This window comes from Peromyscus leucopus, chromosome 4 (genome assembly GCF_004664715.2).
Source record: "Peromyscus leucopus breed LL Stock chromosome 4, UCI_PerLeu_2.1, whole genome shotgun sequence".
In the NCBI taxonomy this organism is placed as follows: Eukaryota; Metazoa; Chordata; class Mammalia; order Rodentia; family Cricetidae; genus Peromyscus; species Peromyscus leucopus.
The window spans coordinates 132,483,835-132,509,373 of NC_051066.1; the positions used below are offsets into that span (position 1 = coordinate 132,483,835).

At 45.7% G+C, this 25,539-nt stretch overlaps 2 protein-coding genes across 2 annotated transcripts; one reads left to right on the forward strand and one right to left on the reverse strand.

Annotated features, from left to right (window-relative positions):
* Window positions 1–1,405: 1,405 nt before the first annotated feature.
* Nfs1 (NFS1 cysteine desulfurase) lies at window positions 1,406–21,326 on the reverse strand. The gene is made up of 13 exons (XM_028888931.2): window positions 21,169–21,326; window positions 20,559–20,644; window positions 19,223–19,339; window positions 17,354–17,437; window positions 11,822–11,974; window positions 9,869–9,962; window positions 9,074–9,208; window positions 6,004–6,161; window positions 5,270–5,375; window positions 4,808–4,889; window positions 3,987–4,070; window positions 3,202–3,291; window positions 1,406–1,995 (listed from the first exon to the last, which is right to left on the reverse strand). Exons 1-13 carry the CDS (start codon window positions 21,284–21,286, stop codon window positions 1,932–1,934), a joined length of 1,371 nt encoding a protein of 456 aa, XP_028744764.1. The 5' UTR covers window positions 21,287–21,326; the 3' UTR covers window positions 1,406–1,931.
* Window positions 21,198–22,990, forward strand: Romo1 (reactive oxygen species modulator 1). The gene is made up of 3 exons (XM_028888933.2): window positions 21,198–21,426; window positions 21,604–21,734; window positions 22,805–22,990. The coding sequence occupies exons 2-3, from the start codon at window positions 21,604–21,606 to the stop codon at window positions 22,911–22,913; spliced, it is 240 nt and encodes a 79-aa protein (XP_028744766.1). The 5' UTR covers window positions 21,198–21,426; the 3' UTR covers window positions 22,914–22,990.
* Window positions 22,991–25,539: the final 2,549 nt, after the last annotated feature.

Sequence of the window (25,539 nt, forward strand, 5' to 3'; positions counted from 1 at the left end):
TTCTCTATTAGATCATCAGTTGTTTTTGACAGGCAAAGTAACACAGCTTCACAGAATTAAACAAATTCCACATAAACAAAAGTAACACATCTTAAAATAATATTCCACAACAAATAAACATCTACTCCTGAGTTCAGACACAGACAGATGACCTACCCTAATTGCAATGACATGCTTTGGGTTTTCTATTTCAGGCTGTTTCTCTGTTCCTTCCCATGTAGCTAAGCTATCACTCACTCCCTCTTCAGGGTATTTTGCTTACATATATATGACTGTGGTGGTTTGAATGGGAATGGCCCCCATAGACTCAGGTTTGAATGGTCATAGGGGGTGGCACTATGAGGTGGAGCCTTGTTGGAGTAGATGTGTCACTAGGGGGTGGCTCAGAAAGTCAAGCCACACCCAACGTAGCATTCACTTTCTGCTTCCGGATGACCTGGATGTAGAACTCTCAGCTCCTTCTCCAGCACCATGTCTGTTTGCCTAGCATCATGCTTCCTATTGTGACAAGAATGGACTAAACCACTTGAACTGTACTCGAGTCACCCCAATTGAAAAAAAAACTCCTTTGCAGGAGTTGCTGAGGCTATGGTGTCTCTTCACAGCCACAGAAAGCCTAAGACAGCCTCAACAACTTCCCTAGAACACGTCACAATTCTCCCTACGAGCTCCTCAAAATATTTTATTTTTAATAGCACGATCACATCCATTACAGCCGTTGTTTACTTCTGATTTTTTATCCCTCCTCTTCTTGTATGTATCCCTATATACCAGAATAAAATGTGTGTCTTGGCAGTTCTTTAATTTGTTAGACAAAGGCCGGGCAGGGGTGGCACAAGCCTTTAATCCCAGCACTCGGGAGGCAGAGGCAGGAGGATCTCTGAGTTCGAGGCCAGCCTCGTCTACAGAGTGAGATCCAGGACAGGCACCAAAACAACACAGAGAAAACCTGTCCTGGAAAAAAAAAACCCAAAAAATCCCTAAACAAACAAACAAAATATGCCAGTGAAGTGAGTCATTTATGGAAAGCAGGTGGGAGAGAGTCTCCACAGTTCCCAAGTGCAGTTCTTCTCCCTTAGACTCTCAAAAACTCACAGAATAAGGAGGAAAGGGGAATTGATTTCTCTAATATTAAAATTAACAAATTTTAAGGAAATAAATTATTAGAGTAATAGGTGGAATCAAATGGATATTTCTACTTCCACTAAAACAAAAGAAAGGAAGATGAGCTGGGCGGCGCCCACCTTTAATCCCAGCACTCTGGAGGCAGAGGCAGGTGGATGGATCTCTGTGAGTTCGAGGCCAGCCTGGTCTACAAAGTGACCCTGTCTTGAAAAACAAAAAAACAAACAAACAAAAAAACCCAAAACCCAAAAGCAAAAACAAACAAAAAAAGGAAGGAAGATTGAGAACACAAAGGAAAGAAGCCTTTAATAAAACTTGCAGCTTAGGCTGCAGTCAATATAAAGAGATGTCTTTAGATGCTACAAGAAAAGGTTAAAATAAAGTTTATTTATGCTAGTTGCTAATGGTGCCAGTCCAGCTGAGCAGCAGAGTGTGATGACCCAATGTCTACACAGAGAAGCAGCCTTCGAACCCAGAGCCTCCTTCCAGTTCTTCTTCCTCCCCAGGGGTAGGTATGCCATGGCACACAGGGCCTCTAGGCTCTCAGCTATGAATGTCCACACACTAAACAGTAGAGAAGAGCTCCTGGGGAGGAGCAGGGAGTGTCTCCCGACAAAGGAGCTGAGGCTCAGAAAGACACTTCCTTGAACTTCTCAGTTGAAGATGTTCTGTGGTGAAGTCAACTGAGCTATTCCAGCTCTGGTGTGATCATGGCCCACCCAGCAGGTGATAACAAGGTTCCTGGCTGTGCACGGGTCAGTGAGGAAGGAGAGGCCAGGTCAGCACACAGTCACAGGCCCACTCTTCTAATGCTGGGTCCACTTGATGCTCTTGAGGTCAATGCCATCCTGCACCATCTCCCAGAGGGGACTGCCGAGGAGAAGAGGCATGGAGTGAGTGAGGGCTTAGACAGGAAACAGCAGCCAGCACTGGCACTGAGGCCTGAGAAAGCTTTGCCTCCTCTGTCCTTGCTGCTCGTCCGCCTTTGCCCTGGTGAACCCCAACACAGGAGACGAACAAGCCTTTTCCAACCTCTCCCTAACTTACAATACCGTCTATGAATTTAACCCAGAAGAACATCTGTGTCTCAGGCCTGAGCACCATTTTATACAGGAAATGCTATTGAGAAGACTGTGGATAATGGTTTTTTGTTTCTCTTTCTTTTTTCAAGACAGGGTTTCTCTGTGTAGTTTTGGTGCCTGTCCTGGATCTCACTCTGTAGACCAGGCTGGCCTTGAACTCACAGAGATCCATCTGGCTCTGTCTCTCAAGTGCCGGGATTAAAGTTGTGCACCACCGCTGCCCAGCTGGATAATGTTCGTAAAGCCAGATGTACTTTGAGGGTGGTGGCAGTGATGACAGTGACGATTTTGTTTGTTTGCTTCTGCCACCGAAGACTAAACCCAGAGCCTCACACATACCAAGCCATCTCCTCTCCTGAGCTACAGCCCGACACCCAACTATTGAACTCTGTGGCGTCTGTTTCCCCAGTTAATTTTCTCAGTGTTACTGAGTCCCACCTTTGTTTCTGAGAAGAGCTCTCATTCACCATCTTCCTGCGCAGCCTGAGGGCTGTGACTACAGACATGTGCATGACTCCTGGGTTTGTGCCTTCTTGGCAAGCATTCTACCACTGAGCTTTTCACCCCCACCTCCCTTTGTTTTTTGTAGGTCTAGGATCAAATCCACGGCCTTCATTGATGTTAGACAAGCAGCCTCTATGCTATATACAAAAACCCAGTTTTGAAAACATTCTAGGGCAGGTGGTGGTGTCGCACACCCTTGATCCCAGCACATAGGAGGCAGAGGCAGGCAGATCTCTATGAGTATGAGGCCAGCCTGGTCTACAGAGTGAGTTCCAGGACAACCGGGGCTATATAAACAAATTGTCTCAAACAAACAAACAAATCTGAAAAACAAGAAGCCAAGGAGGTCTACTTTCTTCCTTTGTGGAATCTTTAAATCCTACAATCTCCTTCAACATGGGTTTCTGGCAGTCTGGATGCAGAGCCTAAGGACAAGATGGGAGTCAGCAGTACAGTTTCTTCCAAAGTGTCTGCTGGCATCACTACATACCTCATTTCCCGGAGGCGTTTCACGTGATGAATGCATTTCTCCACAGTGTAGTCTACTTCCTGTTCCGTAGTGAAGCGGCCAATGCCAAACCTAAGGGGACACAGAAGAGCTCTCCACCAGGCCCCAGGGCTGGTCTGCTATTCCTTTTTGGCCAGGTCTCACTGAGGACCCTACTCAACAATAGACAGAGCACGGGGATGTGGTTCAGTGGACAGGGGGCTTGCCTAGCATCCATGAAGTCCGGGTTCAATTCCAGACTGCATAAGCAGGCATGGTGCTGCTTCTGTGATTCCAGCACTTGGGAGGCGGAGGCAGAACAATCAAGGTCATGCCCAGGCTACACAGTGAGTCGGAAACCAACTGGGCGACTTAAGAGCTACTGGTGCAAAGCACGCGGAAATAAAGAAGAGCGCAGACCTACCTTCCTAGGTAAAGGTTTCTCAGAACACAGCTTGGGGATCAGAGCCAACTGAGAAGTTTCCTACACCTACTCCATACCTGGTGGGCAGAGGATCTGAGTATGGGGCTCAGACATCTTCACCTTCACCAAGATTCAAGAAGCGGGCAGGGACATAGCTCAGTGAGACAAGGCTTGCCTATCATGTATGATTCCCCAAAATGCACAAACCAGGCATGGTGGGCCCACACCTAGAACCTCAGCCCTTGGAGCCGGAGACAGGAGGATAGAATTCAAGGCCAGTCGGGTACCTGACAAGACTTTATCTTAACAAACAAGGAACACACACACACACACACACTCACACACGGAAGCTGAACTCACTGACCTGATAGAAGAGTGTGCTAAATCCTCATCAGTACCGATTGCTCTGAGGACGTAAGAAGGCTCCAGAGATGCAGAAGTGCAGGCACTAAGGATGGAGACAAGAACCTTTAGCCCACAGGACACACCAAGGGTCATTCCTCCCAGGGTTCTGGAATCATACCACAGGGACAATGGAGACATCGCCTGGAAATGTCATGGGGCCTGATGATGCCCTATACATCCTGGGATGTAAACCCAACCCCTCTAGTCCCTATAGTAGATAACTTTCTTGAGCAAGGACACTGTCAAGGGGTGAAAGAGCATGTCAGATCCATCCACTGGATCTGACAAAAGAACCAGAGAACCTTCTGTATCTAGGGCAGAAGACACAATGTGTAACCCTCGAGGATAGATAAATCCTAGGTGGCTTAAAACCAAACTGTTTGTTTAACCCTGTAAAAGACACATACATCTTTAGCGGGGCATAATGGTGCACACCTTTAATCCCAGCACTCAGTAGGCAGAGGCAGGAGGATCTCTGTGAGGTTGAGGACAGCCCGGTCTCTGTAGAGAGTTTCGGGCAGCAAGGGTTACATAGAGAGATCCTGTCTCAAAACAAACAAGACAAAAAAGATACATCTTCTAGGTCTTAAGTCACCAACTTCTCTCCAAGAGACCTGCTAGAATGGTGAACACCAGCCTATGGTTGGCAGCTAAAAAGTGACCTTTACCACCATCTTGAGCTCTTGTCTTAGCCAGACAGGAAGTTCAGCGACATGTTGGGCACTTCACAGGCAACCTCCCCGGTGCTACCACAGTGCATGTCTACCTGGTCCAACATACCTCCCTGAGGACAAGGCGACATCCTTGAGTGCCATCAGCAGACTCTCGCCTTCCACATAGGCAAAGGAGAGGTTGATACAGCCTGAAGAAGAGAAAACACAATGATGGCGCTCTGGGTCTCAGTCTCTGCCAGCGTGGAGCCTGAGAGCTAGAGACAGATCAGCGGTCGACAGTTTGCCTCGAATGAAACAGGCAAGTACAGACAAAAAAACAAAACAAAAACAGAACTGTGGTGGTGAGGAGAGGACACCAGGATGGCTCAGCTGGCAAAGCCCTGCTGCACAAGCCTGGTGACCTGAATCTGTCTCTGGAGCCCACGTAAGAGTAAAGGGAGGAAACAGACTCCACGAAGTTGTCCTCTGACCTGCACAAATACATTGCGGCAGGCGGCCCCAATCCCCATATAACAAATAAAATTTAAAAAGAAAGAGCAGAATGCAGATTGAACGGACATGTCCATACCAGGATAGTGCTGTTGGGGGTCTCCATTCATCACCACATCTGGAAGGCTGCTCATTATCTTCTGTATCAGTCGTTCTGCTAACTTGGAGATCCGCTTATGGTCGTACTACGGAGCAGGCAGGGGAAAGTTAGATACAGACCACCAGCCAGCTGAGCAACAAAGAATTCCAGAAGCCCTTCTCTACCCAGGAGTAGCTGTATGCCACAAAGGCCCTTCTATCATCGCGTTATGTGTGGAAACCGCTGCCTCTCCACCGCGGTCTGGTCTATAAAAGGTGCTCAACAGCTGAACACAAGGTCCCAAAACCCAGAGAAAAATGAACTGTAACTACAAGCAGGGCATGTCTGGGTTTTGAATCACCTCCTTCAGAACACGGGGCTGCAGGACCTTGACAATGCAGGCTTTTATTTAACCGTGTGCATGTGTACATGCATTTACTTACATGAGGGACTGAACCCAAGGCCTTGCACATCCTAGGCAAGTTTTCTACTACTGACCTGGCCCATTACTTTTAATTTTGATCCAGAGTCTTGCTATGTAGCCCAGGCTAGTCTTGAACTGAAAATTCTCCTGCCTCGGGCTCATAGGATGCCACACCTGGCTCAAAGACAGATTTCCTGAGACCCCCTCTTGTGGCAGACATTGGACTCAGCAGCACTGAGATGTTCCTCAAAGGGAGACCCTGCACAAGGGGACATCCTCAGGGGGAACTGTTGCTCTCTCCAGTACCTACCTCCATCTCCTGCTGTGCCAACTCACAAGCTGCTCCCAGCCCCACCACCAAGGGCGTGGGCACTGTCCCCGACCGCATACCCCGCTCCTGCCCGCCTCCACTCTGTAGGGCCTCCACGCGCACCCGGGGCCGGCGGCGGATATAGATAGCACCAACCCCTTGGGGGAAAAGGTTGTTAGAAAAAAAGAGAAACATAGATGAAACAAAATATTACTTTCTAAAGAAATCAAAATATTATTTCAAATTTTAGAGTTAACTTTTTCTAAATAAAAAAATTAAAAGAAAAAGACAAAATGGAAAAAGCATAATATTTAGCAGAAGTATTCAACATAAATTATGTTACCACAGGAATAATGAGCAAAATTATTTCAAGCAGTTCCCTATCATACAACATAGGATTCCCTTTGTTTTTTAATTAATTCTTTTTTAATTTTATGTTCATTGTTGTTTTGCCTGCAGGTATGTCTGTTGGAGGGTGTCAGAAGCCTGGGAACTAGAGTTACAGACAAGTGTGAGCTGACATGTGGTTGCTGGGAATTGAACTCAGGTCCTCTGGAAGTGCAGCCAGTGCTCCTAACCACTGAGCCATCTGTCCATCCCCAGAGTTATTCTTCAGAGCAAAAAGATTAGAAACAGGCTGGAGAGAGGGTCAGAGGTAACAAGCACATACTGCTCTTGAAGAGGACCCATGCTTGGCTCCCAGCAGCCACACCAGATAGCTCACACTGCCTGTAACTCCAGTACCAGGGGACTCAATACCCTGCCCTCTTCTAGTATTCCCAGGCACCTGCACTTACTTTACTAAGACCCCATACAAACACACATAGAGACACATAACTAAAAACAAAAATAATCACACACACGCAAAAACCCCAAAATATAAAAAACAAAGCTCAAGATGAAGATGATGATGACGACCAGGATGACCCACTAGGAGATAGAGAGGTGGTTCAGGGTTTGTTACTCTTGCAGAGGACCCAGGGTCAGTTCCCAGCACCCCACTGGCAGCTCACACAGCTGTAACTCCAGTTCCAGGGGATTGAGTGTCATCTTCTGGTCTTCATGGACATTGCACTCACAATCATACACTTAGATGCATTCAAGCAAAACACTCATACACATAAAATAAAAATTAGTATGTTTAAAAAAGTCATATAGCGTAGGGGTCAATCGTTGGGAGAATGTAAATAAATATGCTATGTCAATACAATGAAACACCAAGCAGTTATAGAAAAGATTGACATTCTTTTATGTGGACATTGTAAAAACTCTAAAATACATTGTTAGGAAACTGGTGAGGTCAGGCTTGGTGGCACAAACCCACAATACCAGCACTGAGGAGGCGGAGCCAGCCTTAGGTAAAGTACAAAATCCTTACAAAAGGAAAGGGAAGAAAGGAAGATCTCATTGACTCCGTACTACATCTTTCTTTTCTCTTCTTCTTTTTTTTTTTAATTTCAGTTTGATATTTATTTATTTATTTTTAAAGATTTATTTATTTGTTATGTACACAGAAGAGGGTGCCAGATCTCATTACAGATGGTTGTGAGCCACCATGTGGGTGCTGGGAATTGAACTCAGGACCTCTGGAAGAGCAGTCAGTGTTCTTAACCTCTGAGCCATCTCTCCAGCCCTCAGTTTGATTTTTAGAGTCTCAAGTACTCAATGGTGACCCAGAACTCAATACGTAATCAAGAATAAACATTTTCACTGGGTGGTGGTGGCCCATACCTTTAGTCCCAGCACTCAGGAGGCAGAGGCAGGCAGATCTCGGTGAGTTCCAAGCCAGCCTGGTCTACAGAGTGAATTCCAGGACAGCCAGGGCTACACAGAAAAACTCTGTCTTCAAAAAACAAAACAACCAAAAAAGATGGGGTCTCATTACATAGACCCGATTAGCCTAGAACTCACTATGGAGACCAGAGTGGCCTTGAACTCACAGAGCTCTACTTGTATCCAGGACATTGGAATTAAAGGAATACACTACCATGCCTGATACCTTCTTTTAGTTTTAAGATGTTTTGTTAGGTGAAAAAGCAAGATCAGAACATACGTAATTTGAGTAAAAAGGAGTGGAGAGAGAGTAAGGCTGTCCTCATAAATAAAGAGAACAACTGTAAAAAGGATGGTACAGCGGACACAACTATAGCCCTATCACTCGGGAGACTGAGGAAGGAGGACGGCCAACTCAAAGCCGGGTGGGACTGAATCAAAAGACCCTGATGGGGTGAATAGGGTAAAGAAGAGATGGCAAGGGCTGGAGAAATGGCTTAGAGGTTAAGAGTACTGACTGCTCTTCCAGAGGTCCTGAGTTCAATTCCCAGCAACCACATGGTGGCTCACAACCATATGTAATAAGGCCTGGTGCCCTCTTCTGGTCATACATGCTGTATACATAATAAATAAATAAATCTTTAAAAAAAAAAAAAAAAGAGAGATGGCAATCAAGCCGCATTCTATAGTACAAGTGGGTATCTGCAAGAACAGCTCATAAGACTGTTAAATATAATCTGTGTGAACCCTTAGTAGTTAGGATGGCGGGAGAGATAGTGATATCAACCTGTCTAATGAAAACTGTTCTGTTGCTTTTTTTTTTTTCTTCGAGACAGGGTTTCTCTGCGTAGCTTTGCGCCTTTCCTGGAGCTCACTTGGTAGCCCAGGCTGGCCTCGAACTCATAGAGATCCACCTGGCTCTGCCTCCCAAGTGCTGGGATTAAAGGCGTGCGCCACCACCGCCCAGCACTGTTCTGTTGCTTTTACTTACAGACGTCTGGTGACACCTGACAGACCCTGACAGAACCCTGTTTCCTCAGCCAGTAATTATGAATTATCTATATATAAATATCTACATCCCTTTCCAGGACATCGTGGAGGGATCAAGGAAGAACATTGGCTGTGCACACAGCATCTACAAAGAGACAAGTGTTCTGTGTTTGTTGAATGGCCCTTGCGTATTGCAGGCCCCTCTGAATGCACAACCTTTTTGGAAAGCAGTCCCAATCTCTAATGATTGTGACGAGCATCTGTCAAAGGGTTGCTGACAAGTTCAAGGGAAAGGCAGGGCTGGTACCTTTAGGACCATAGAGTTTGTGACCGCTGATGCTCATGAGATCAATTTTCATGTCATTGACATCAAGTGGGATTTTCCCAACAGCTTGGGCTGCATCAGTGTGGAAATACACCTTTCTGGAACTGCATATCTGCCCTGAGGAGTGACAGAGAGGAAGACCCATAACACAGTGGAAAGAAGCTGGCAGCTGTCCTGCAAGGCAGCCGGATGACCTAAGCAGTTGTTAAGGTGTGTGTAAATCCTCTCCTACTCCCTTCCTTCCCACCTCCCCTCTTCCCTCCCCACCCCTCGCCTGCTCCCTCCCAAGTCCCAGGCTCACTGCTGTTACTCTAAAGATCAAGGGCAAAACATCAAACCACAATCACAAATGATAGTTTGATGCCCAAGATTCTTCATACCATCTCATTTACCCTGGGAATAGAATATCACTTTTTAAATCTTTTTTCATTTAAAAAGAAGGAAAGATTATGGGATGTTTTTGCTAATTTGCATAGAGATTACAAGGTGAACTCTAAATGGGGATAGAGAGCATCCTAAAGGGAAAAGGGATAGATGGCCTTTTCTTATTGTTTTGTCATTTGGGGCAAAAATATGAAATAAAATTAAATAAGAAAAATATAAAGGGCACTCGACCCTACATTCTAAAAACTCAAATAGCGGCTGTGCCACTTAAAATGCGGCTGGCAAGGCACAAGTTCTTCCGTTGGTCACTTGCTGTCCTGTTAGAACTGTCTGCTCCTGCCCCCTTACATGGACCCCAGGGATGGCAAGGTCAGGGGAACCTATTTTACTCACCTATTTCTGCAATGGGCTGCTTGACACCAATCTCATTGTTCACAGTCATAACTGATACCAGGCTGGTATCTGGCTGGATGGCAGCCTCTAGTTCCTACGAATGGAGGAGTAAGGAGTGAATATGATGCCAGGAGAACTACATAAGTAAGAATGCAGACAATCTTAAGTCTAGAAAAGGGGCCTTTCACTATAACCCTATCTGAATACCTAAGTAGTAAATAATGGGGGGTTGGGATGTAGTTCAGTGCTTGCCCAGCATGTGTGAGGCACTGAGTCTAATCCCTAGTAATACCAGTTAAAAATAAACAATAACGACAACACAAGGGACTGGAGAATGACTCAGCAGGTAAGAGCACTGCCTGCTCTACCAGAGGACCCAGGTTCAGTTCCTAGCACACCATGGAGGATCACAACTGTAACTCCGGTTCCAGAGGATTGGACACTTTCTTCTGCCTCCACAGGCACCCAACACATGGATGGTACACAGATATTCATGCAGGCAAAACGCCCATTTACAAAAAACAGAAGTGAAGAAAAAGGCCAGACATGATAGCACATGCCTATAATCCCAGGAGTTCAATGCCAGCCTGGGCAACATTGAAACCCTATCTCAAAAATAAAATAAAATAAAATAAAAAGTATGGGCTGATGGCCCAGTGGTTAATAGCACTTGTTGCTGTTGTAGAGGACATGAGTTCGATTCTCAACACCCACACAGTAGCTCACAACCATCTGTAAGAAAAAAGAAAGGTCAGTTGAGTAGGTATTATAGCCCATGACTATAATACCAACTCTTAATAGGTTGAGGCAAGAGGATCAGGAGTTCAAGGTCATTCATGGCTACACAGACACTTGAGGCCAGCCTGAGATTCACAAGACACTGTCTCAAAGACAAAAGAAAAGAAAAGAAAAAGCTTACACAAGATCCTAACTAGACCAAATAAACAAATCCTGACGTCAAGCTGCTACAAGGCTACAGACAGAAGAGCAGAGTGATCATGGCATGAGGACAGACAGACATGGAAATGGGTCAGAAACATATATTCAAGTCTTATATTTGTAGACAGGATCTCACTCTGGAGTCCAGGCTAGCATCAAACTCTGGTGATCCTCTTCTCTGAGCCACCAGAGTACTGAGGTGAAGGGTAAATTCCCCGAAATCTAATCTATTTTAATGTGTTTGTTTTTGCAGTTCTGGGGATCAAACCTACAGCCTTGTGCATGCTATGCAAGAATTCTAGCTGGGTGGTGGTGGCTCACATTTTTAATCTCAACATTGGGGAGGCAGAGGCAAGTGGGTGGATCTTTGTGAGTTCGAGGTTAGCCTGGTCTTTAAGGTGAGTTCCAGGACAACCAAGGCTACACAGAGAAATCCTGTTGTGGAAAAAAAAAAAAAGAATTCTACCACTGAGCCACACCTTCAATCACCATACTTCCTTTATAGGATGATAAGAAATAGTGCAAGGGCCGGGCGGTGGTGGCGCACGCCTTTAATCCCAGCCTCCTGGAGGCAGAGGCAGGCGTATCTCTATGAATTCAAGGCTAGCCTGGGCTACAGAGTGAGTTTCAGGAAAGGCGCAAAGCTACACAGAGAAACTCTGTCTCAAAAAACCAAAAAAAACAAAAAACAAAAAAAAAAAAAAAAAAAAAAAAAAAGAACAGTGCAGGGAAGGCCCAGAGCTCTTCTGTGGTGTGAATGCCTGACATCATACACTCATGTCCAGTAGCTCTCTTACAAACTAGGATCACCAAAAAAGCTGAGAGACAAGTTTTCTCCAGAGAAGAGCAGTGCACACAGAGAGAACACAATGTCCTTCTCTGTCAGCTCTGTTCCATGCTCCAGTCTCACCATTAGCTCAGCCTTGGGGCTCCACCCAAAGCTGGAGAGACAGGCTTGCAGGATGAAGCCAGGCCCTCCTATTCTGTCCCTGACGCCTAGCATAGGACTCCTACCTTTAAGTCAATGATCCCACTCTTCTGCACTGGGAGGTAGGTGACCCGAAAGCCCTCAGCCTCCAGTGAGCGGCAGGAGTCCAGCACACACTTGTGTTCAGTCTGGGTGGTGACCACGTGCTTTTTCCGTGACCTGTAGAACCTGGCCACTCCCTAAAAATGGATGGTAACAGAAAGAAGGAAAACATAGAGAAGTAGCAATGACATGAATCCTATTTCTAAACAGTCTTCTTGTGAGTGTCTGCTAAGGACTGAACCCAGAGCCTCGAGCATGCTAAAGATTTCTATATCACAGACCAAGTTCCCACTCAGTATGTGATACTTTTAACATAAGAAGAAATTATAAAGATAGGCTGAAAAAAATTGAAATACCAAATCTCAAATGTAATAAAATAAAGAAGTAAGAACATTTATTTTATTAAAAATACAAGCAAACGAAAATCAGAGTCAAATACAGCCCACATACCTACAGTCTCAGCTCTCAGCAACTGCAAGAAGACAGCTGCACCCTGGGGCCATCTCGGGCTACACAGTAAGTTCTAGGCCACGGAGGGCTACTTAGTGAGACCTGGTCTCCAAACAAAGGAACTAACAAAATGGAGGGGGGGAGGGAGGGGGGAAGGGGAAAAGTAAGAAAGAAAATAAACCTAACTGAGTACAACAGCCTGTTGTCCTTGCTACTTTGGAGACTGAGGAAGGAGGGTCATTTGAACTCAAAAGTTTGAAACCAGCCTAAGTAACATAGCGAGATAGCATCTCAAAAAAAAAAAAAAAAGAGCAACTCGTGGTGGGGATAACTCGGTCAGGTGCTTGTTGCACAGACATCTATGGGGTTGGAGCGATGGCTCTTCGGTTAAGAGCACTTGCTGCTCTCACAGAGAACCTGGATTCTGTACTTAGCATCCACTGAAGACTCACAAGGGTCCTTGACAGGGCACCCAGCACCTTCCTCTGCCTCAGAGGGCACTAGGCACGGATGTGGTACACTCATGCAGGCAAAATACATACCAAATAAAAATAAATACATCTTTTTCAGAAGTTTAAATAAATGAGCCTAAGGAGCTGAGTTCTAACCTAGAGCCCAGTGTTCTTGTGGCCCGGTTCTGGAGAGCTGGAGACAGGAGAGCCCCGGGGACTCACCAGCCAGGCGACAAGAGACCCTGTCTCAAAGGAGGTGGCTGGAGTTCATGAGAGTGACACCTGAGGGTGCCCCGTGGCCTTCCCAAGTAGGGTGAGGACTCAACTAGCAACTCATTTTTCTCGAAATCTTCACGTCTGGCTTTGATTTAATGGTTAAGGAGTCTTTTCCATGTTTCTTATGTATCTGTTTTGCAATATGAATACTGATTCGTTTGGATGTCTCTTCTGTTTTAGTTGGAGAGATATTTAAAAAAATTATTTATTTGTATTTTATGTACATTGGTGTTTTGCCTGCATGTATGTTTTTATGAGCATCCCCTGGAACAAGAGTTACAGACAGTTGTGAGCTGCCATGTAGATGCTGGAAATTGAAGAACCTGTTCTCGGGAAGAACAGCCTGTGCTCTTAACCACTGAGCCATCTCTCCAGCCCCTAGAAAGATGTTCTTATTGAATAGTGTAAGCTTGAGGGTTCAATCCCCGTGGTGTTATTTTGTTGTACTCTAATAAAACTTGCCTGAAGATCAGAGGACAGAGCCAGCCAGAGTTAGCCACAGAGGTCAGACAGTGGTGGCACACACCTTTAATCCTAGCACTCCGGAGGCAGAGGCAGAGAGCCGTCTGGATCTCTGTGAGTTCAAAGCTACTCTGGAGTATACAAGATTAGAGTCCAGTTTAATAGAGAAACAGCCAGGCAGTGGTAGTACACACCTTTAATTCCAGCACTTGGGATCACACGCCTTTAATCCCAGCACTCGGAAGGTTGAGACAGGAAGTGATATGGCTGGGCAGAGAAAGGAATATAAGGTGGGAGGAGACAGGAATTAGGCCCTTTTAGGCCCTTCCGGCTAAGGACTCAGAAGCATTCAGTCTGAGGACTCATGGAGACGGGACCTTCTCTTTTCGGCTGAGGAGTTGGCGAGGTGAGAAGTGGCTATGGCTTGTTCCCTCTGTTCTTTCAGCATTTACCCCAATGTCTGGCCAAGAAATCCCTAATGCCATTCAGGGATTTTTTAAAAATTTTTTATTTATTCATTTTTTTGAGACCAAGTCTCACTCTGTAGCTGTGGAACTCACAGAGATTCACCTGCCTGTAAGTCCTGAGTGCTGGGATTAAGGCTGCCCACCATCACACCCAGTTTTGCTGAACTATTTATTTATTTATTTATTTAGGTTGTTTTGAGACAGGGTTTCTCTGTGTGGCTCTGGAGCCTGTCCTGGAACTTGCTCTGTATACCAGGCTGGCCTCGAACTCAGAAGAGTGTTGGATCTCCTGGGATTGGAGTTACAGATGGTTGTGAGCTGCCATGTGGATTCTGGGAATTGAACCAGATTCCTCTGCAGGAGCAACAAGTGCTCTTAGCTGCCAGGCCAACTTTCTAGCCCCCTTATTTATGTTTTTAAAATATTTTTATTTTATTTGTTTTGTTTTTTGAGACAGAGTTTCTCTGTGTTGTTTTGGCGCCTGTCCTGGATCTTGCTCTGTAGACCAGGCTGGCCTCGAACTCACAGAGACCGCCTGGCTCTGCCTCCCGAGTGCTGGGATTAAAGGCGTGTGCTACCGCTGCCCGGCAATATATTTTTTTTTTCTGTGTATGGATGTTTTTGCCTGCATGTATGTCTGTGTACAACATGTGTGCAGTGCCTGTGGAGGTGAGAAAGAGGGTGTTAGATTCCTTGGGACAGAAGTTACAAACGGTTGTGAGCTACCATGTGGAACTGAACCCAGGTTCTCTGTAAGAGCAGCCAGTTTTCTCTTCTTTCTTTCTTTCTTTTCTTTTTTTTTTAAGATTTATTATGTATACAGTGTTCTGCATGCACACCAGAGAGGGCACCAGTTCTCATTACAGATGGTTGGGAGCCACAATGTGGTTGCTGAGAATTGAACTCAGGACCTCTGCAAAAACAGCCAGTGCTCTTAACTGCTGAGCCATCTCTCCAGCCCCAGCTAGTTTTCTTAACTGCTAAGTATTTCTCCAGCCTCTCTGAGCCCCCACCCCTCCCCACACACTTTTTTTTTTTTTGTTTTTTGTTTTTTGTTTTTTGAGACAGGGTTTCTCTGTGTAGCCTTTGTAGTATCCTGGAATTCACTCTGTAGAACAGGCTGGACTCAAACTCAGAGATCCACCTGCCTCTGCTTCCCAAGTACTGGGATTAGAGAGGTGGGCACAACCACCGCCCAGCTCTAGTATCTTTTTTTAAATGTGCATTAGTGTTCTGCCATAGGGGTCAGGTCCCCTGGAACTGGAGTTACAGACAGTTGTAAGCTGCCATGTGGGTGATAGGAATTGAGCCTGGGTCCTCTGGAAGAGCAGTCAGTGCTATTTATTTATTTATTTATTTATTTTATTTTATTTTATTTTACAATACCATTCAGCCACGGGTTCCCCTATTCTCCCCCTCCCACCCCCTTCCCTTACCCTCAGCCCACGCCCCATTCCCACCTCCTCCAGGGCAAATCCTCCCCCGAGGACTGTGATCAACCTGGTAGACTCAGTCCAGGCAGGTCCAGTCCCTTCCTCCCAGGCTGAGTCAAGTGTCCCTGCATAAGTTCCAGGTTTCAAACAGCCAACTCATGCAAAGAGCACAGGACTTGGTCCCACTGCCTAGTTGCCTCCCAAACTGATCAAGCCAATCAACTGTCTCACCTATTCAGAGGGCCTGATCCAGCTGGGCAGTCAGTCAGTGCTCTTAACCGATGAGTCATGTCTCCATTCCCCCACCCCCGAAAATTAAGTAAATAATAAATCCTTAAAAAGAGAGAAATTAATCTTATCAGGATCACAAATTCTTTTTCAAAAACTAAAAAATTTAAAGTGATAAGATGAGGGCTGGAGTTAGCTCAGTGGTTAAGAGAGTGTACTGCTCTTGTAGAAGACTCAAGTTTGGTTCCCAGCATACACACTGGGTGGCTCACAATTATCTATAATTAGCTCCTGAGAGAGCCAATGCCTTTGGCCTCTGAGGACACTGCACTCACATGAACATACACAGATATATATTACAAAATAAAAATAAAAGTTTTTTTTCATCTCAAAAAAGCCTGGTGCAGTGGCTCATGCCTTTAATCCCAGCATTAAGGAAACAGAAGCGGGCAGATCTCTGAGCGTTCAAGGCTAGCCTGGCCAAGAGAACAAGTTCTAGGCCAGCCAGAGCTACATAGTGAGACCAGGTCTCAAAATTTAAAAAAGGGCAGGATATCAGAATATTACTTATCAGCAGAACAGCATGGCTTTAGCAAGCTTAAGAGTCCAGATGCCCAACACCAAAAAATAAATAAGAAAAAATTAGACAAATAAGTTTACTAGATCTAATTAAAATGTGATTATGCTGTATGAACCATCGACATGACTGTTAAGAGTGGGACACTGGCACAAAGCATCTGCATGCCCCAGATATAGAAAGACTAGTACAGACCGAGACCCAGTGAAGGGCACAGAGGGTACCAAAGCAAGTCACTCAAGATGCAGAGGAAGTTTGTAAGCAGATCTAATGAGAAAGAAAGGGGAAAGCTGATAGGAAGGTGGCTTTGATCAGGTGAGGAGGAGTGAATGGATCCCGGGTAGCTTTGTCAACCGGAAACAAGCTAAAGTCATCTAAGAACAGCAGCCTCCATCAGAATGCCTGTCGGCATCTGTAAAGGCACTTACTTATTAATGATTGATGTGGAGGGCCACACACTGAGGTGGGGCCACCCCTGGCTGGTGGTTCTGGGCAGTGTAAGAAAAAGCAGGCTGAGCAAGTCACGAGGAGGGAGCCAGTAAGCAGCACCCCCATGGCCTCTACTTTTCCTCATCAAGGCCTGTAACTTGTAAGGTGAAATCAATGCCTTCTTCCAAGTTGCTGTCGGTCATGGTGTTTTATCACAGCAACAGAAACCTAAGACAGTTACTGTTACCCACTTTTTTAAAAAGGACTAACATCCTAAAAAACCCAACTGTTAGTGGCCTAAGCGCCACCTCCTTTTCTATCCACGGCCACACTGCGCTCAGACCACTAGAATAAAAGACAAACCAGATAGACTGCAAAAGGCTGAAGAAAAGCTTGCAGGCTTGCTCAGGAGGCAAAGGCACTTGCCTGGTGACTTAAATTTGATACCCAGGAAAGGGGGAAGGAGGTTTCCGGCTCCACAAAGTTGTCCAACAACTCCAAAACCAATTTTTTTTTTTTTTTTTTAAAGGCAGAAGAAAAAAATAGGGATGAATGGATAGCTGGGAAAAACAAAAACAAAAAAAACTATGTCTCCAAATGATAGAGGAGCATGAAACTCTAAACCCAAGGAAGCCCAGAGATAGTTTCTGGCTCTCTTCTCTGTTTCCTTCTGTCCTTCTTCTTCCCAAATGCTCCTCCCATGCTAAGACTCCACTACAAACACCCCAGCCCTGTCTCTTACCTTAATGGCTATGTTGTTGGACTCAGTAGCTCCACTTGTGAAAATGATCTCTCGAGGATCAGCTCCAATCAGAGCTGCTACTTGCTGTAAGCCAAGAGCCAAAGATACACAGCATCAGTCCCCAGGCAGGAGTTGGGCTTCAGACACAGCTAGGGCAGGGTTTTGTGGTGAGGAAGCTCCACTGCAATCTACCCATCGCCCACAAAGAAACTGTGCCTACTGGGTCAGACTAGGGCTAAACAAAGACTGACTGTTGCAGCTTAGATATTCTCTTTTTCTCCATTCTGGGACAGGCTGGTGAGAATGTCGGATGTGGCTCAGATGCCAGAGGGCTGGCCTGAGGTTTATGAAGCCTTGGGTTTGATTCCAAGCACTGAACAAACCAGGAAGGGTGGTGTGCACCGGAAATCACAGCACTCAGGAGGCGGGGGTGAGACAACTGCCGCGAGTTTGAGGCCAGCCTGGGACACCCAGTGACTTCCAGGCCGTCTGAGACGGGAATGTGAAACTGGTCTCAAACAACCAAAGCAGGGAACCAGTGAGAGGCATCAGTGGGTCATGACGCTGCTGCAGAACCTGACAACCCAGGTTTCATTCGCTGAGACCCTCCTGCTAAGGAGAGAGCCTGCTCCAAATTGTCCCCTGACCTCCACGCTACATATTTTAGTACATATGTGTACACATACATGCACACAAGCAAGCACATGCATGCACACACATTCCTAATTGAAAAAACATTATTTTTTGCTGGGTAGTGGTGGCGCACACCTTTAATCCCAGCACTCAGGAGGCAGAGGCAGGTGCAATCTCTGAGTTCACGGCCAGCCTGGTCTAGAGAGTGAGTTCCAGGACAGCCAGGGCTGCACAAAGAAACTCTGTCTCAAAACAAAACAAAACAAAAAAATGTTTTTGCTTGGTGTGGTCGAAGACATCATAAATCCCAGCATTCCGGAGGCAGAGGCAGGTGGATCTCTGTGAGTTTGAGGTTTGAGGCCAGCCTGGATTACAGAGTGAGTTCCAGGACAGCTCTGGCTGTTACACGATGAAACCATGTCAAGAAAAAACAAACCACAACCAACAAAAAACTTCTAACTCAATGTCAAGTAAGGAACTGGAAGGATGGCTCAGTGGTTAAGATCACTTGCTGCTCTTGCAGAGGACCCAGGTTCAGTTCCCAGCATCCATATGGTGGTTCACAACCATCCTTAACTTCGAGTTCCAAGGATCTGACAGCCTCTTATGGCCTCCTCAGGCATTTGGCACATACATGGTTCACATACACACACACACACACACACACACACACACACACACACACACACACACACACATACACAGGCAAAACATCCATATGCATAAATGTAAAAATAAATGTTTTTTTAATGACAAATTTTGTTTTTAAGGTTTTTTTTTAACATTTATTTTTGGCTGGGGGACATTCATGCCACAGCATGTGGATTTTGGGGGATCAAACTTAAGTCATCAGGTTTAGGTACCTATGCAGGTATCCCACTGACCCAAGAAATGCACTTTTAAAATGTATTTACTGAACTCTTTCTGTTTACTTTTTGAGCCACACAGGAGTGTTAACCTTTACCAGCACTGTCTCCTTTTAATTTATCTATAATTGTATAGAGCATGAACTATTTTACTTTTCACTTCATAGGTGAGGATTTTAAGGCTTAGAGAAATGAGATGATTTGTTTGGCCAAGGTACTTGACCTAGTGACTATGGGAAGAAATTAAACACCTGCAGTTAAACTGCAAAGCTACTCTCTGAATCTCTCCTAGAAATACAACCATTTCCTAGAAATGCCTCCCACAGGGGACCGAACAGGACTCCAAACTTCTCAGAGTCCCTGTGCTAACCTGACGAGCATGTTCCATGGCTGCCTCACTCTCCCAGCCATACGCATGAGTCCGAGAATGTGGGTTCCCATAGTAGTTCACAAGGTACGGGAGCATGGCATCAAGCACCCTGGGATCCTGAACACAAGAGAATAATAGATATCAACTGAGAACCTACTCCATCCGCTCATAACCGCCCACCTTGCTCAGTGTATTTCCAACCCTTCCGAGGCTGCCTGAATTCTTCCACCTCCTCACATACCAGTCAAATATTGTCCTGAAATAGTCCCACTTCAAAACCACCATGTTCTGCTATGCCCTCGAGAAGTTTATAAACAGTCTTTGATATTTCTTTTATTTGTTTATTGAAAGATAGGGGTTTAGGTATTTCAGTCTGGCCTTAAATTTGTAATCCTGCTGGGTGTGGTGATGTACCCCTTTAATCTGAGCAATCAGGAGGGAGAGGCAGGCAGATATTTGAGTTGGAGGCCAGTCTTGTCTACAGAGTGAGTTCCAAGGCTATACAGAGAGACTGTCTGGAAAATCCACCTGCCTCCTGCCACCCTGCCGAAAAAAAGTAGCAACACTATCTTCTTTAAAAAAAAAAATGCTTTATTAATTATTTATATGAATGGGTGTTTTGCTTTTGTGTGTGTGTGTGTGTGTGTGTGTGTGTGTGTGTGTGTGTGTGTGTGTGTGAGAGAGAGAGAGAGAGAGAGAGAGAGAGAGAGAGAGAGAGAGAGAGAGAGAGAGACATGTCCTAGTGCCCTGTCCATAGAGTCCAGAAGAGGGTGTCAGATTCCCTGGACTGAGAGATCCGCCTGCCTTTGCCTCCCGGATGCTGGGATTAATGGCATGCATCACCACTGCTCACTCCATATTTTTCTTTCTTTCTTTCTCTCTCTCTCTCTCTCTCTCTCTCTCTCTCTCTCTCTCTCTCTCTCTCTCCCTCCCTCCCTCCCTCCCTCCTTCTCTCTCTCTCTCTCTCTCTCTCTCTCTCTCTCTCTCTCTCTCTCTCTCTCTCTCCTTTTCAAACATACGTTTGAAGCTCCCTATGTGGCCCAGGCTGGTCTTGAGCTCACTCAAACTCCCCATGCCACAAGTCCAGCTCCAAGGCCTGAGCATTTACTATTAACTACAATACCTGTAACTGAAAGCGATTTGACCAATGTCAATAGCTAAAAAAGCAGTAAAGCCTTTTCTACTGAACTCAAATCCAAGTCTCCTGGTGCCTGGCTCCCTTTTCTATCACATTTAATGGTTCTCAATTGTACAGAAATCTAGCCTTTCGGTGAAATTTGTTCTAATCTTTCCTCCCTTCAAAGAGCCTCGGGGAAAGCTTCCCCTTAGTCCTTACCAGAGGAGTTGTAGCCTGCACATCCATGTAGAGGGGTCGTAGCACTGCCTCTGAGGGAACAGCCGAATGGAGGGCATGATCTGCAACTGACAACAGAATGGAGTGCCAAAGTGAGAAACGATGCAGCCGTGGACGCAGGGTACACAAGACAACAGACGGTCAGAGCTACTGCGAGGTGAACTGAGGAACAGTGCGGTCGGCTGTTAAAGGAAAACAACGCAGGACATCGAGGGAAGGAATAGACACAGGGTTCTCTGAAGGGACGTTGGTGGCAATAGGGAGCAACCTTCACTATTGGGAAGCTCTCCAGCAGAGTGGGATGGGCTCTAAAAAGCAAACACATTTATAAGAAACGTGAGAAGCGCAGGTTCCCTCAAAGGTTCATGGCTGGAGGAGCCTCGACTAGCATCGTTAACACTTGGTCAGGAGAGATCTGAGGGACTAGAGCTGTGGAAGGATGTAAGCGCCGTCCTGAGAACATGAGAGAGCAAGCGACGGGAAGGTTTGGAGGCTGGACGGACAGGCTCCGCAACAACGCAAAGCTTAGCAGCAACGACCCAACGGCCTCGGGCGACCGGGGAGAGTAGGCGCTAGAGGGAGGGGAGCGTACCGCGCAGGCGCAAGCCCCGGGTGGGCGCCGTGAAGCTCGACCGGGCCACAGCGCTGGCAGCCGATGCCGCCCGCCTCCAAGCGGCTCGCAGCATGCTCCCAGCAGTAGAGCCCACCATCCGCAGCGCTTGCAAGTCCTCAGCCCATGATCCCGGAAGTAACTGCCCCGCGCTCCGGAAGCGATCCGACGGGCGGCGAGCGCCCTCCGCCTAGCTTTCGGTGTGAGACGTAGAGCCCAGCGAACGCGGCGGCGAACGAGGTGAGGTGGGGCCGGGCCGAGCCCTGCGTCTCGCGTGCGGGGTCCTCGGCCCGGGGAGGGAGGTGGAGGCGTGCCACAGCTGGCTTGGGCCTGGGTCCTGCGGAGCCCTTCCGTGTGCCCCTGGCTGGCGCCTCGCCTGGCGGCCGGGCCCTCACTGTCCTAGCCCTCTCACCCCAGATGCCGGTGGCCGTGGGTCCCTACGGGCAGTCCCAGCCCAGCTGCTTCGACCGTGTCAAGATGGGCTTTGTCATGGGGTGCGCCGTGGGCATGGCGGCCGGGGCGCTGTTCGGCACCTTCTCCTGTCTCAGGTGAGCCTCGCGGGCGGGACTTCCTGGATTCCTCGGACCCGAGAGCACACCAAGTTGAGGTTGGAAGCGCAGTGCTTAGGGATCTGAGCTTTAGAGTCAAAATGGCTTTCTGACTCCTTTGTAGTTTGGTGACCTTAGGCAAGTTAGAGGCAGAGTTTCCGCAGCTGTAGTCGAGGGCAGTACGCTTACCCCCACTTTTGTAAGGACCAGTCATATTAGTATGCCTTACATAGATAGAATCTGGCACATGGTTAACGCGCAGTGGGTTATTAATTGTTCCATGGCATTTTAACTTCCAACTGCGTGTAATGAAACGAGCTTGTTGAGCTGTGTTACTGTCCTGAAAATAAGGTTATAGCGATAAAGCCGATAAACTTAATTCTGTAGTCAAATATTCTACCTGATATACTGTTATTCTAAAGGCCATCTCCACATTTAGGTAATGAACTTATAAATTACTATTAATTCAGTACTGGTTAAATATCGGGCTAAAGAGTGTAGTTTGTAAGCATAATGATGTTCATTTTACACTTCACGCAGCTTATAAATTGCCCAGCTTGATTTTTTAATCTGGATTAAACTCCAAAAATAAACTAAGGAATCATCTAGAAGACACATGTCTATTGAATAATATCACAGTCGTGACTGCTTTTCCTGTCCATATACTTCATTCTATAAATCTTCCTTCTACAAACAAACAGAAGGGAATTAATGGGGCATTCAAGACATAATGTCCTAGAGCCCTTAGATCTTTTCCTTGACATTATTTATCTTCCTTGGGGAGAGTAACATCTTAAGAATGACAAACAAGAAACCGGATGGTGGTAGCACAAGCCAGGAGTATCTCTGAGTTCAAGGACAGCCTGGGCTAGAGATCCAGGAAAGGCTCTGAAGCTAGAGAAACCCTGACTCAAAAAACAAAACAAAACAAAACAGACAAGACTGAGGCCAAGGGATTGTCAAGCTATTAGTGCTTGATATAGTTCAACACTCATTATAAATGGGGAAGTTAATTCAAATTTCATTCCTGTATTATTCCTAAAAGAACCCATTCTTGCTTGCCTCCTCAGGATCGGAATGCGAGGTCGAGAGCTGATGGGTGGCATTGGGAAAACCATGATGCAGAGTGGCGGCACCTTTGGTACATTCATGGCCATTGGAATGGGCATAAGATGCTAATCAGGGCAGTGATTGCCTGCAACTATATTTTCCCACCCATTTTGACCCTTGTACAATAATAAAGTTTTTTCTTCTCAGTCTCAGCCTATTTTTACTCCAAAGACATAGTATTTAAAAGCATAAGCTGAGCTGGAGAGATGGCTCAGTGGTTAAGAGCACTACTTGCTCTTCCAAAGGTCCTGAGTTCAATTCCCAGCAACCACATGGTGGCTCACAACCATCTGTAATGAGATCTGGTGCCCTTTTCTGGCCTGCAGGGATACATGCAGACAGAACACTGTATACATAAATTAAAAAAAAAAAAGCATAAGCTAAGGGCTGAAGAGGTTGCACAGTCCTGATATCCATACAGTTACTCTACTTTCTGTAGTTCCTTGGGATCTTCTGGCTTCTACAGGCACCAGGCACATATGGTACACCTTGAGTACATGAAAGCAAAGCATACCACTAGTACTTAAATTTCAAGCCAGACTTGTTGGCATACACATCTATTAGGAGCACTCCAAAGATGGAGGTAGCCATACAAAGTTTTCTTAAATATTTGAGCCAATAAAAGTGCAGATTCCTGGCTGTATGATAGTAGCACATGCCTTTAATCCCAGTTCTTTTTTTTTTTTTTTTTTGGGGGGGGGTGTTTCGAGACAGGGTTTCTCTGTGTAGCTTTGTGCCTTTCCTGGAACTCACTTGGTAGTCCAGGCTGGCCTCGAACTCATAGAGATCCGCCTGCCTCTGCCTCCCAAGTGCTGGGATTAAAGGCGTGCGCCACCACCGCCCGGCAAATCCCAGTTCTTTATAGGTAAGAGGCAAGAGGATCTCTTCGTTAGAGGCCAGGCTGTTCTACAGGCCTGAGTTCCAGGACTGGTTCCAAAGCTACACAGAAAATGTCTCAAAAAACAAAACAAATGTTTTCACAAGTCCTGGTTCAGCTTATCAAATATTGTAAACATTAGTTGACAAACAAAAGTATATAACATGGTCACACACAACGAGTGTCGATTGTCTTCCCAGCTTCAGAAACAATGATGTATCTGCTATGAAAAACATTTGAAACGGCTGGTATTCTCAAATACCTACATCATCTCATATGACCTTCTAGCTAGCCTCAACATTGGACATTTTAATTATGTACCGTGCTCATAAAATTCTGCTTACTGGGTTAATGGGATACCACTATGAGGAGGCAAGGAACCAGACCTGACTGGTCTTGTTAAATTTTCTGATTAGGCTTACCCTTCACCTATTTATTGATCAGAACTTGGATAATTAGACAATAAAAATACAGAGAAGTCTTAAGTGTTTTGAGGGCACATTGAAAATTAAGGCTTAGCAATTACAGATTTTTTTCTCTTTTTTTTGAGACAGGATTTTTGTGTAGTTTTGGTGCCTGTCCTTGATCTTGCTCTGTAGAGGAGGCTTGCCTCAAAGTCAGAGATCCACCTGGGTTGGCTGGGATTAAAGGTTAAAGGCATGCACGACCACCAACCAGCTTCAACTTCAGATTTGTTACCAAAGGAGGATACAATTGCAGTTACCAAACAGAATGGGACACTTCAAAATGCACTCTGGGGGCTGGAGAAATGGCTGAGGCTAAGAGCACTGGCTGCTCATCCAGAGGACCAGAGTTCAATTCCCATTAACCACATACATGTTTGTGATCCTGATTTGACCTGGTGACCTCTTCTGGCATGTAGGTAGAACACTGTATACGTAATAAATAAAACTTAAAAAAAAAAAATGCACTCTGAACATTGTTATTTAAGAAAAAAATCTTTTACTCCCATTTACCCCTCCCACCCCGGATTTATCTATAAGACAAGGTGTGCTGGCTGGCTAGCTTGGATTGGTTAAACAGATGTGGTCATACTTGTTACTTAGTCACCTGCAAAAGAATGGCAGATCCAACATTATCCCCTAGGGTTGACTCAACCTTTAAAAGAACTGACATGCTATGAAAGGTCAAGTGGTCCACTGAAATCCATATTGAATATTCTGAAAAATAAAATAAGCAGGGAATAGGAGAGGCTCAGTGGTTTAGCGTGCTCTTACAGGACCTGGCTTCGGATCCCAGCAAGCACTTCGTAACTGACAACCACCAATACCTGTAATTCCAGAAGAACCAACCTCCACAAGAACCAACTATGAATGTGCTGCACACTAAGAAATATACTGACAAAATATTCACATAGCATTAAAATTATTTTAACACAGGGATAGGTCAGATGCACAGCAAAGAGCTGAGTTTGAGGACATCATGATTTTTATATTACAAATTCCAGGAGAGTCAAGACTACAGGGAGGCAAAGCCTCAATTTTTTTTTAAAGATTTATTATGTATACAGTGATCTGTTTTCATGTACCCCTGAAGGCCAGAAGGCGGCGCCAGATCTCATTAGATGGTTATGAGCCAAAATGTAGATGCTGGGAATTGAACTCAGAACCTCTGGAAGAGCAGTTAGTGCTCTCAACCTGAGCCATCTCTCCAGCACACTGACTCAAATATATAAAAAAAAAAGACTTCTATGATTTGAAGGAGTGCAGTCATCAATTTTGGGGCCAGTTGGCAGACACAATATCAAAATTTCATTACCAGTAATCTTTGTACCGGATTTAAGATATAACTCTACCA

Coding starts and splice junctions, on each gene's coding strand:
- Nfs1 (XM_028888931.2), bottom strand. CDS start 21,286: ATGGTGGGCTCTACTGCTGGGAGCATGCTGCGAGCCGCTTGGAGGCGG. Junction 17,438..19,222: donor CCATGGAACATGCTCGTCAG/GTTAGCACAGGG, acceptor CTTGGCTTACAG/CAAGTAGCAGCTCTGATTGG. Junction 6,162..9,073: donor CAAACTCTATGGTCCTAAAG/GTACCAGCCCTG, acceptor TTTTCCCCCAAG/GGGTTGGTGCTATCTATATC.
- Romo1 (XM_028888933.2), top strand. CDS start 21,604: ATGCCGGTGGCCGTGGGTCCCTACGGGCAGTCCCAGCCCAGCTGCTTC. Junction 21,735..22,804: donor GGCACCTTCTCCTGTCTCAG/GTGAGCCTCGCG, acceptor TTGCCTCCTCAG/GATCGGAATGCGAGGTCGAG.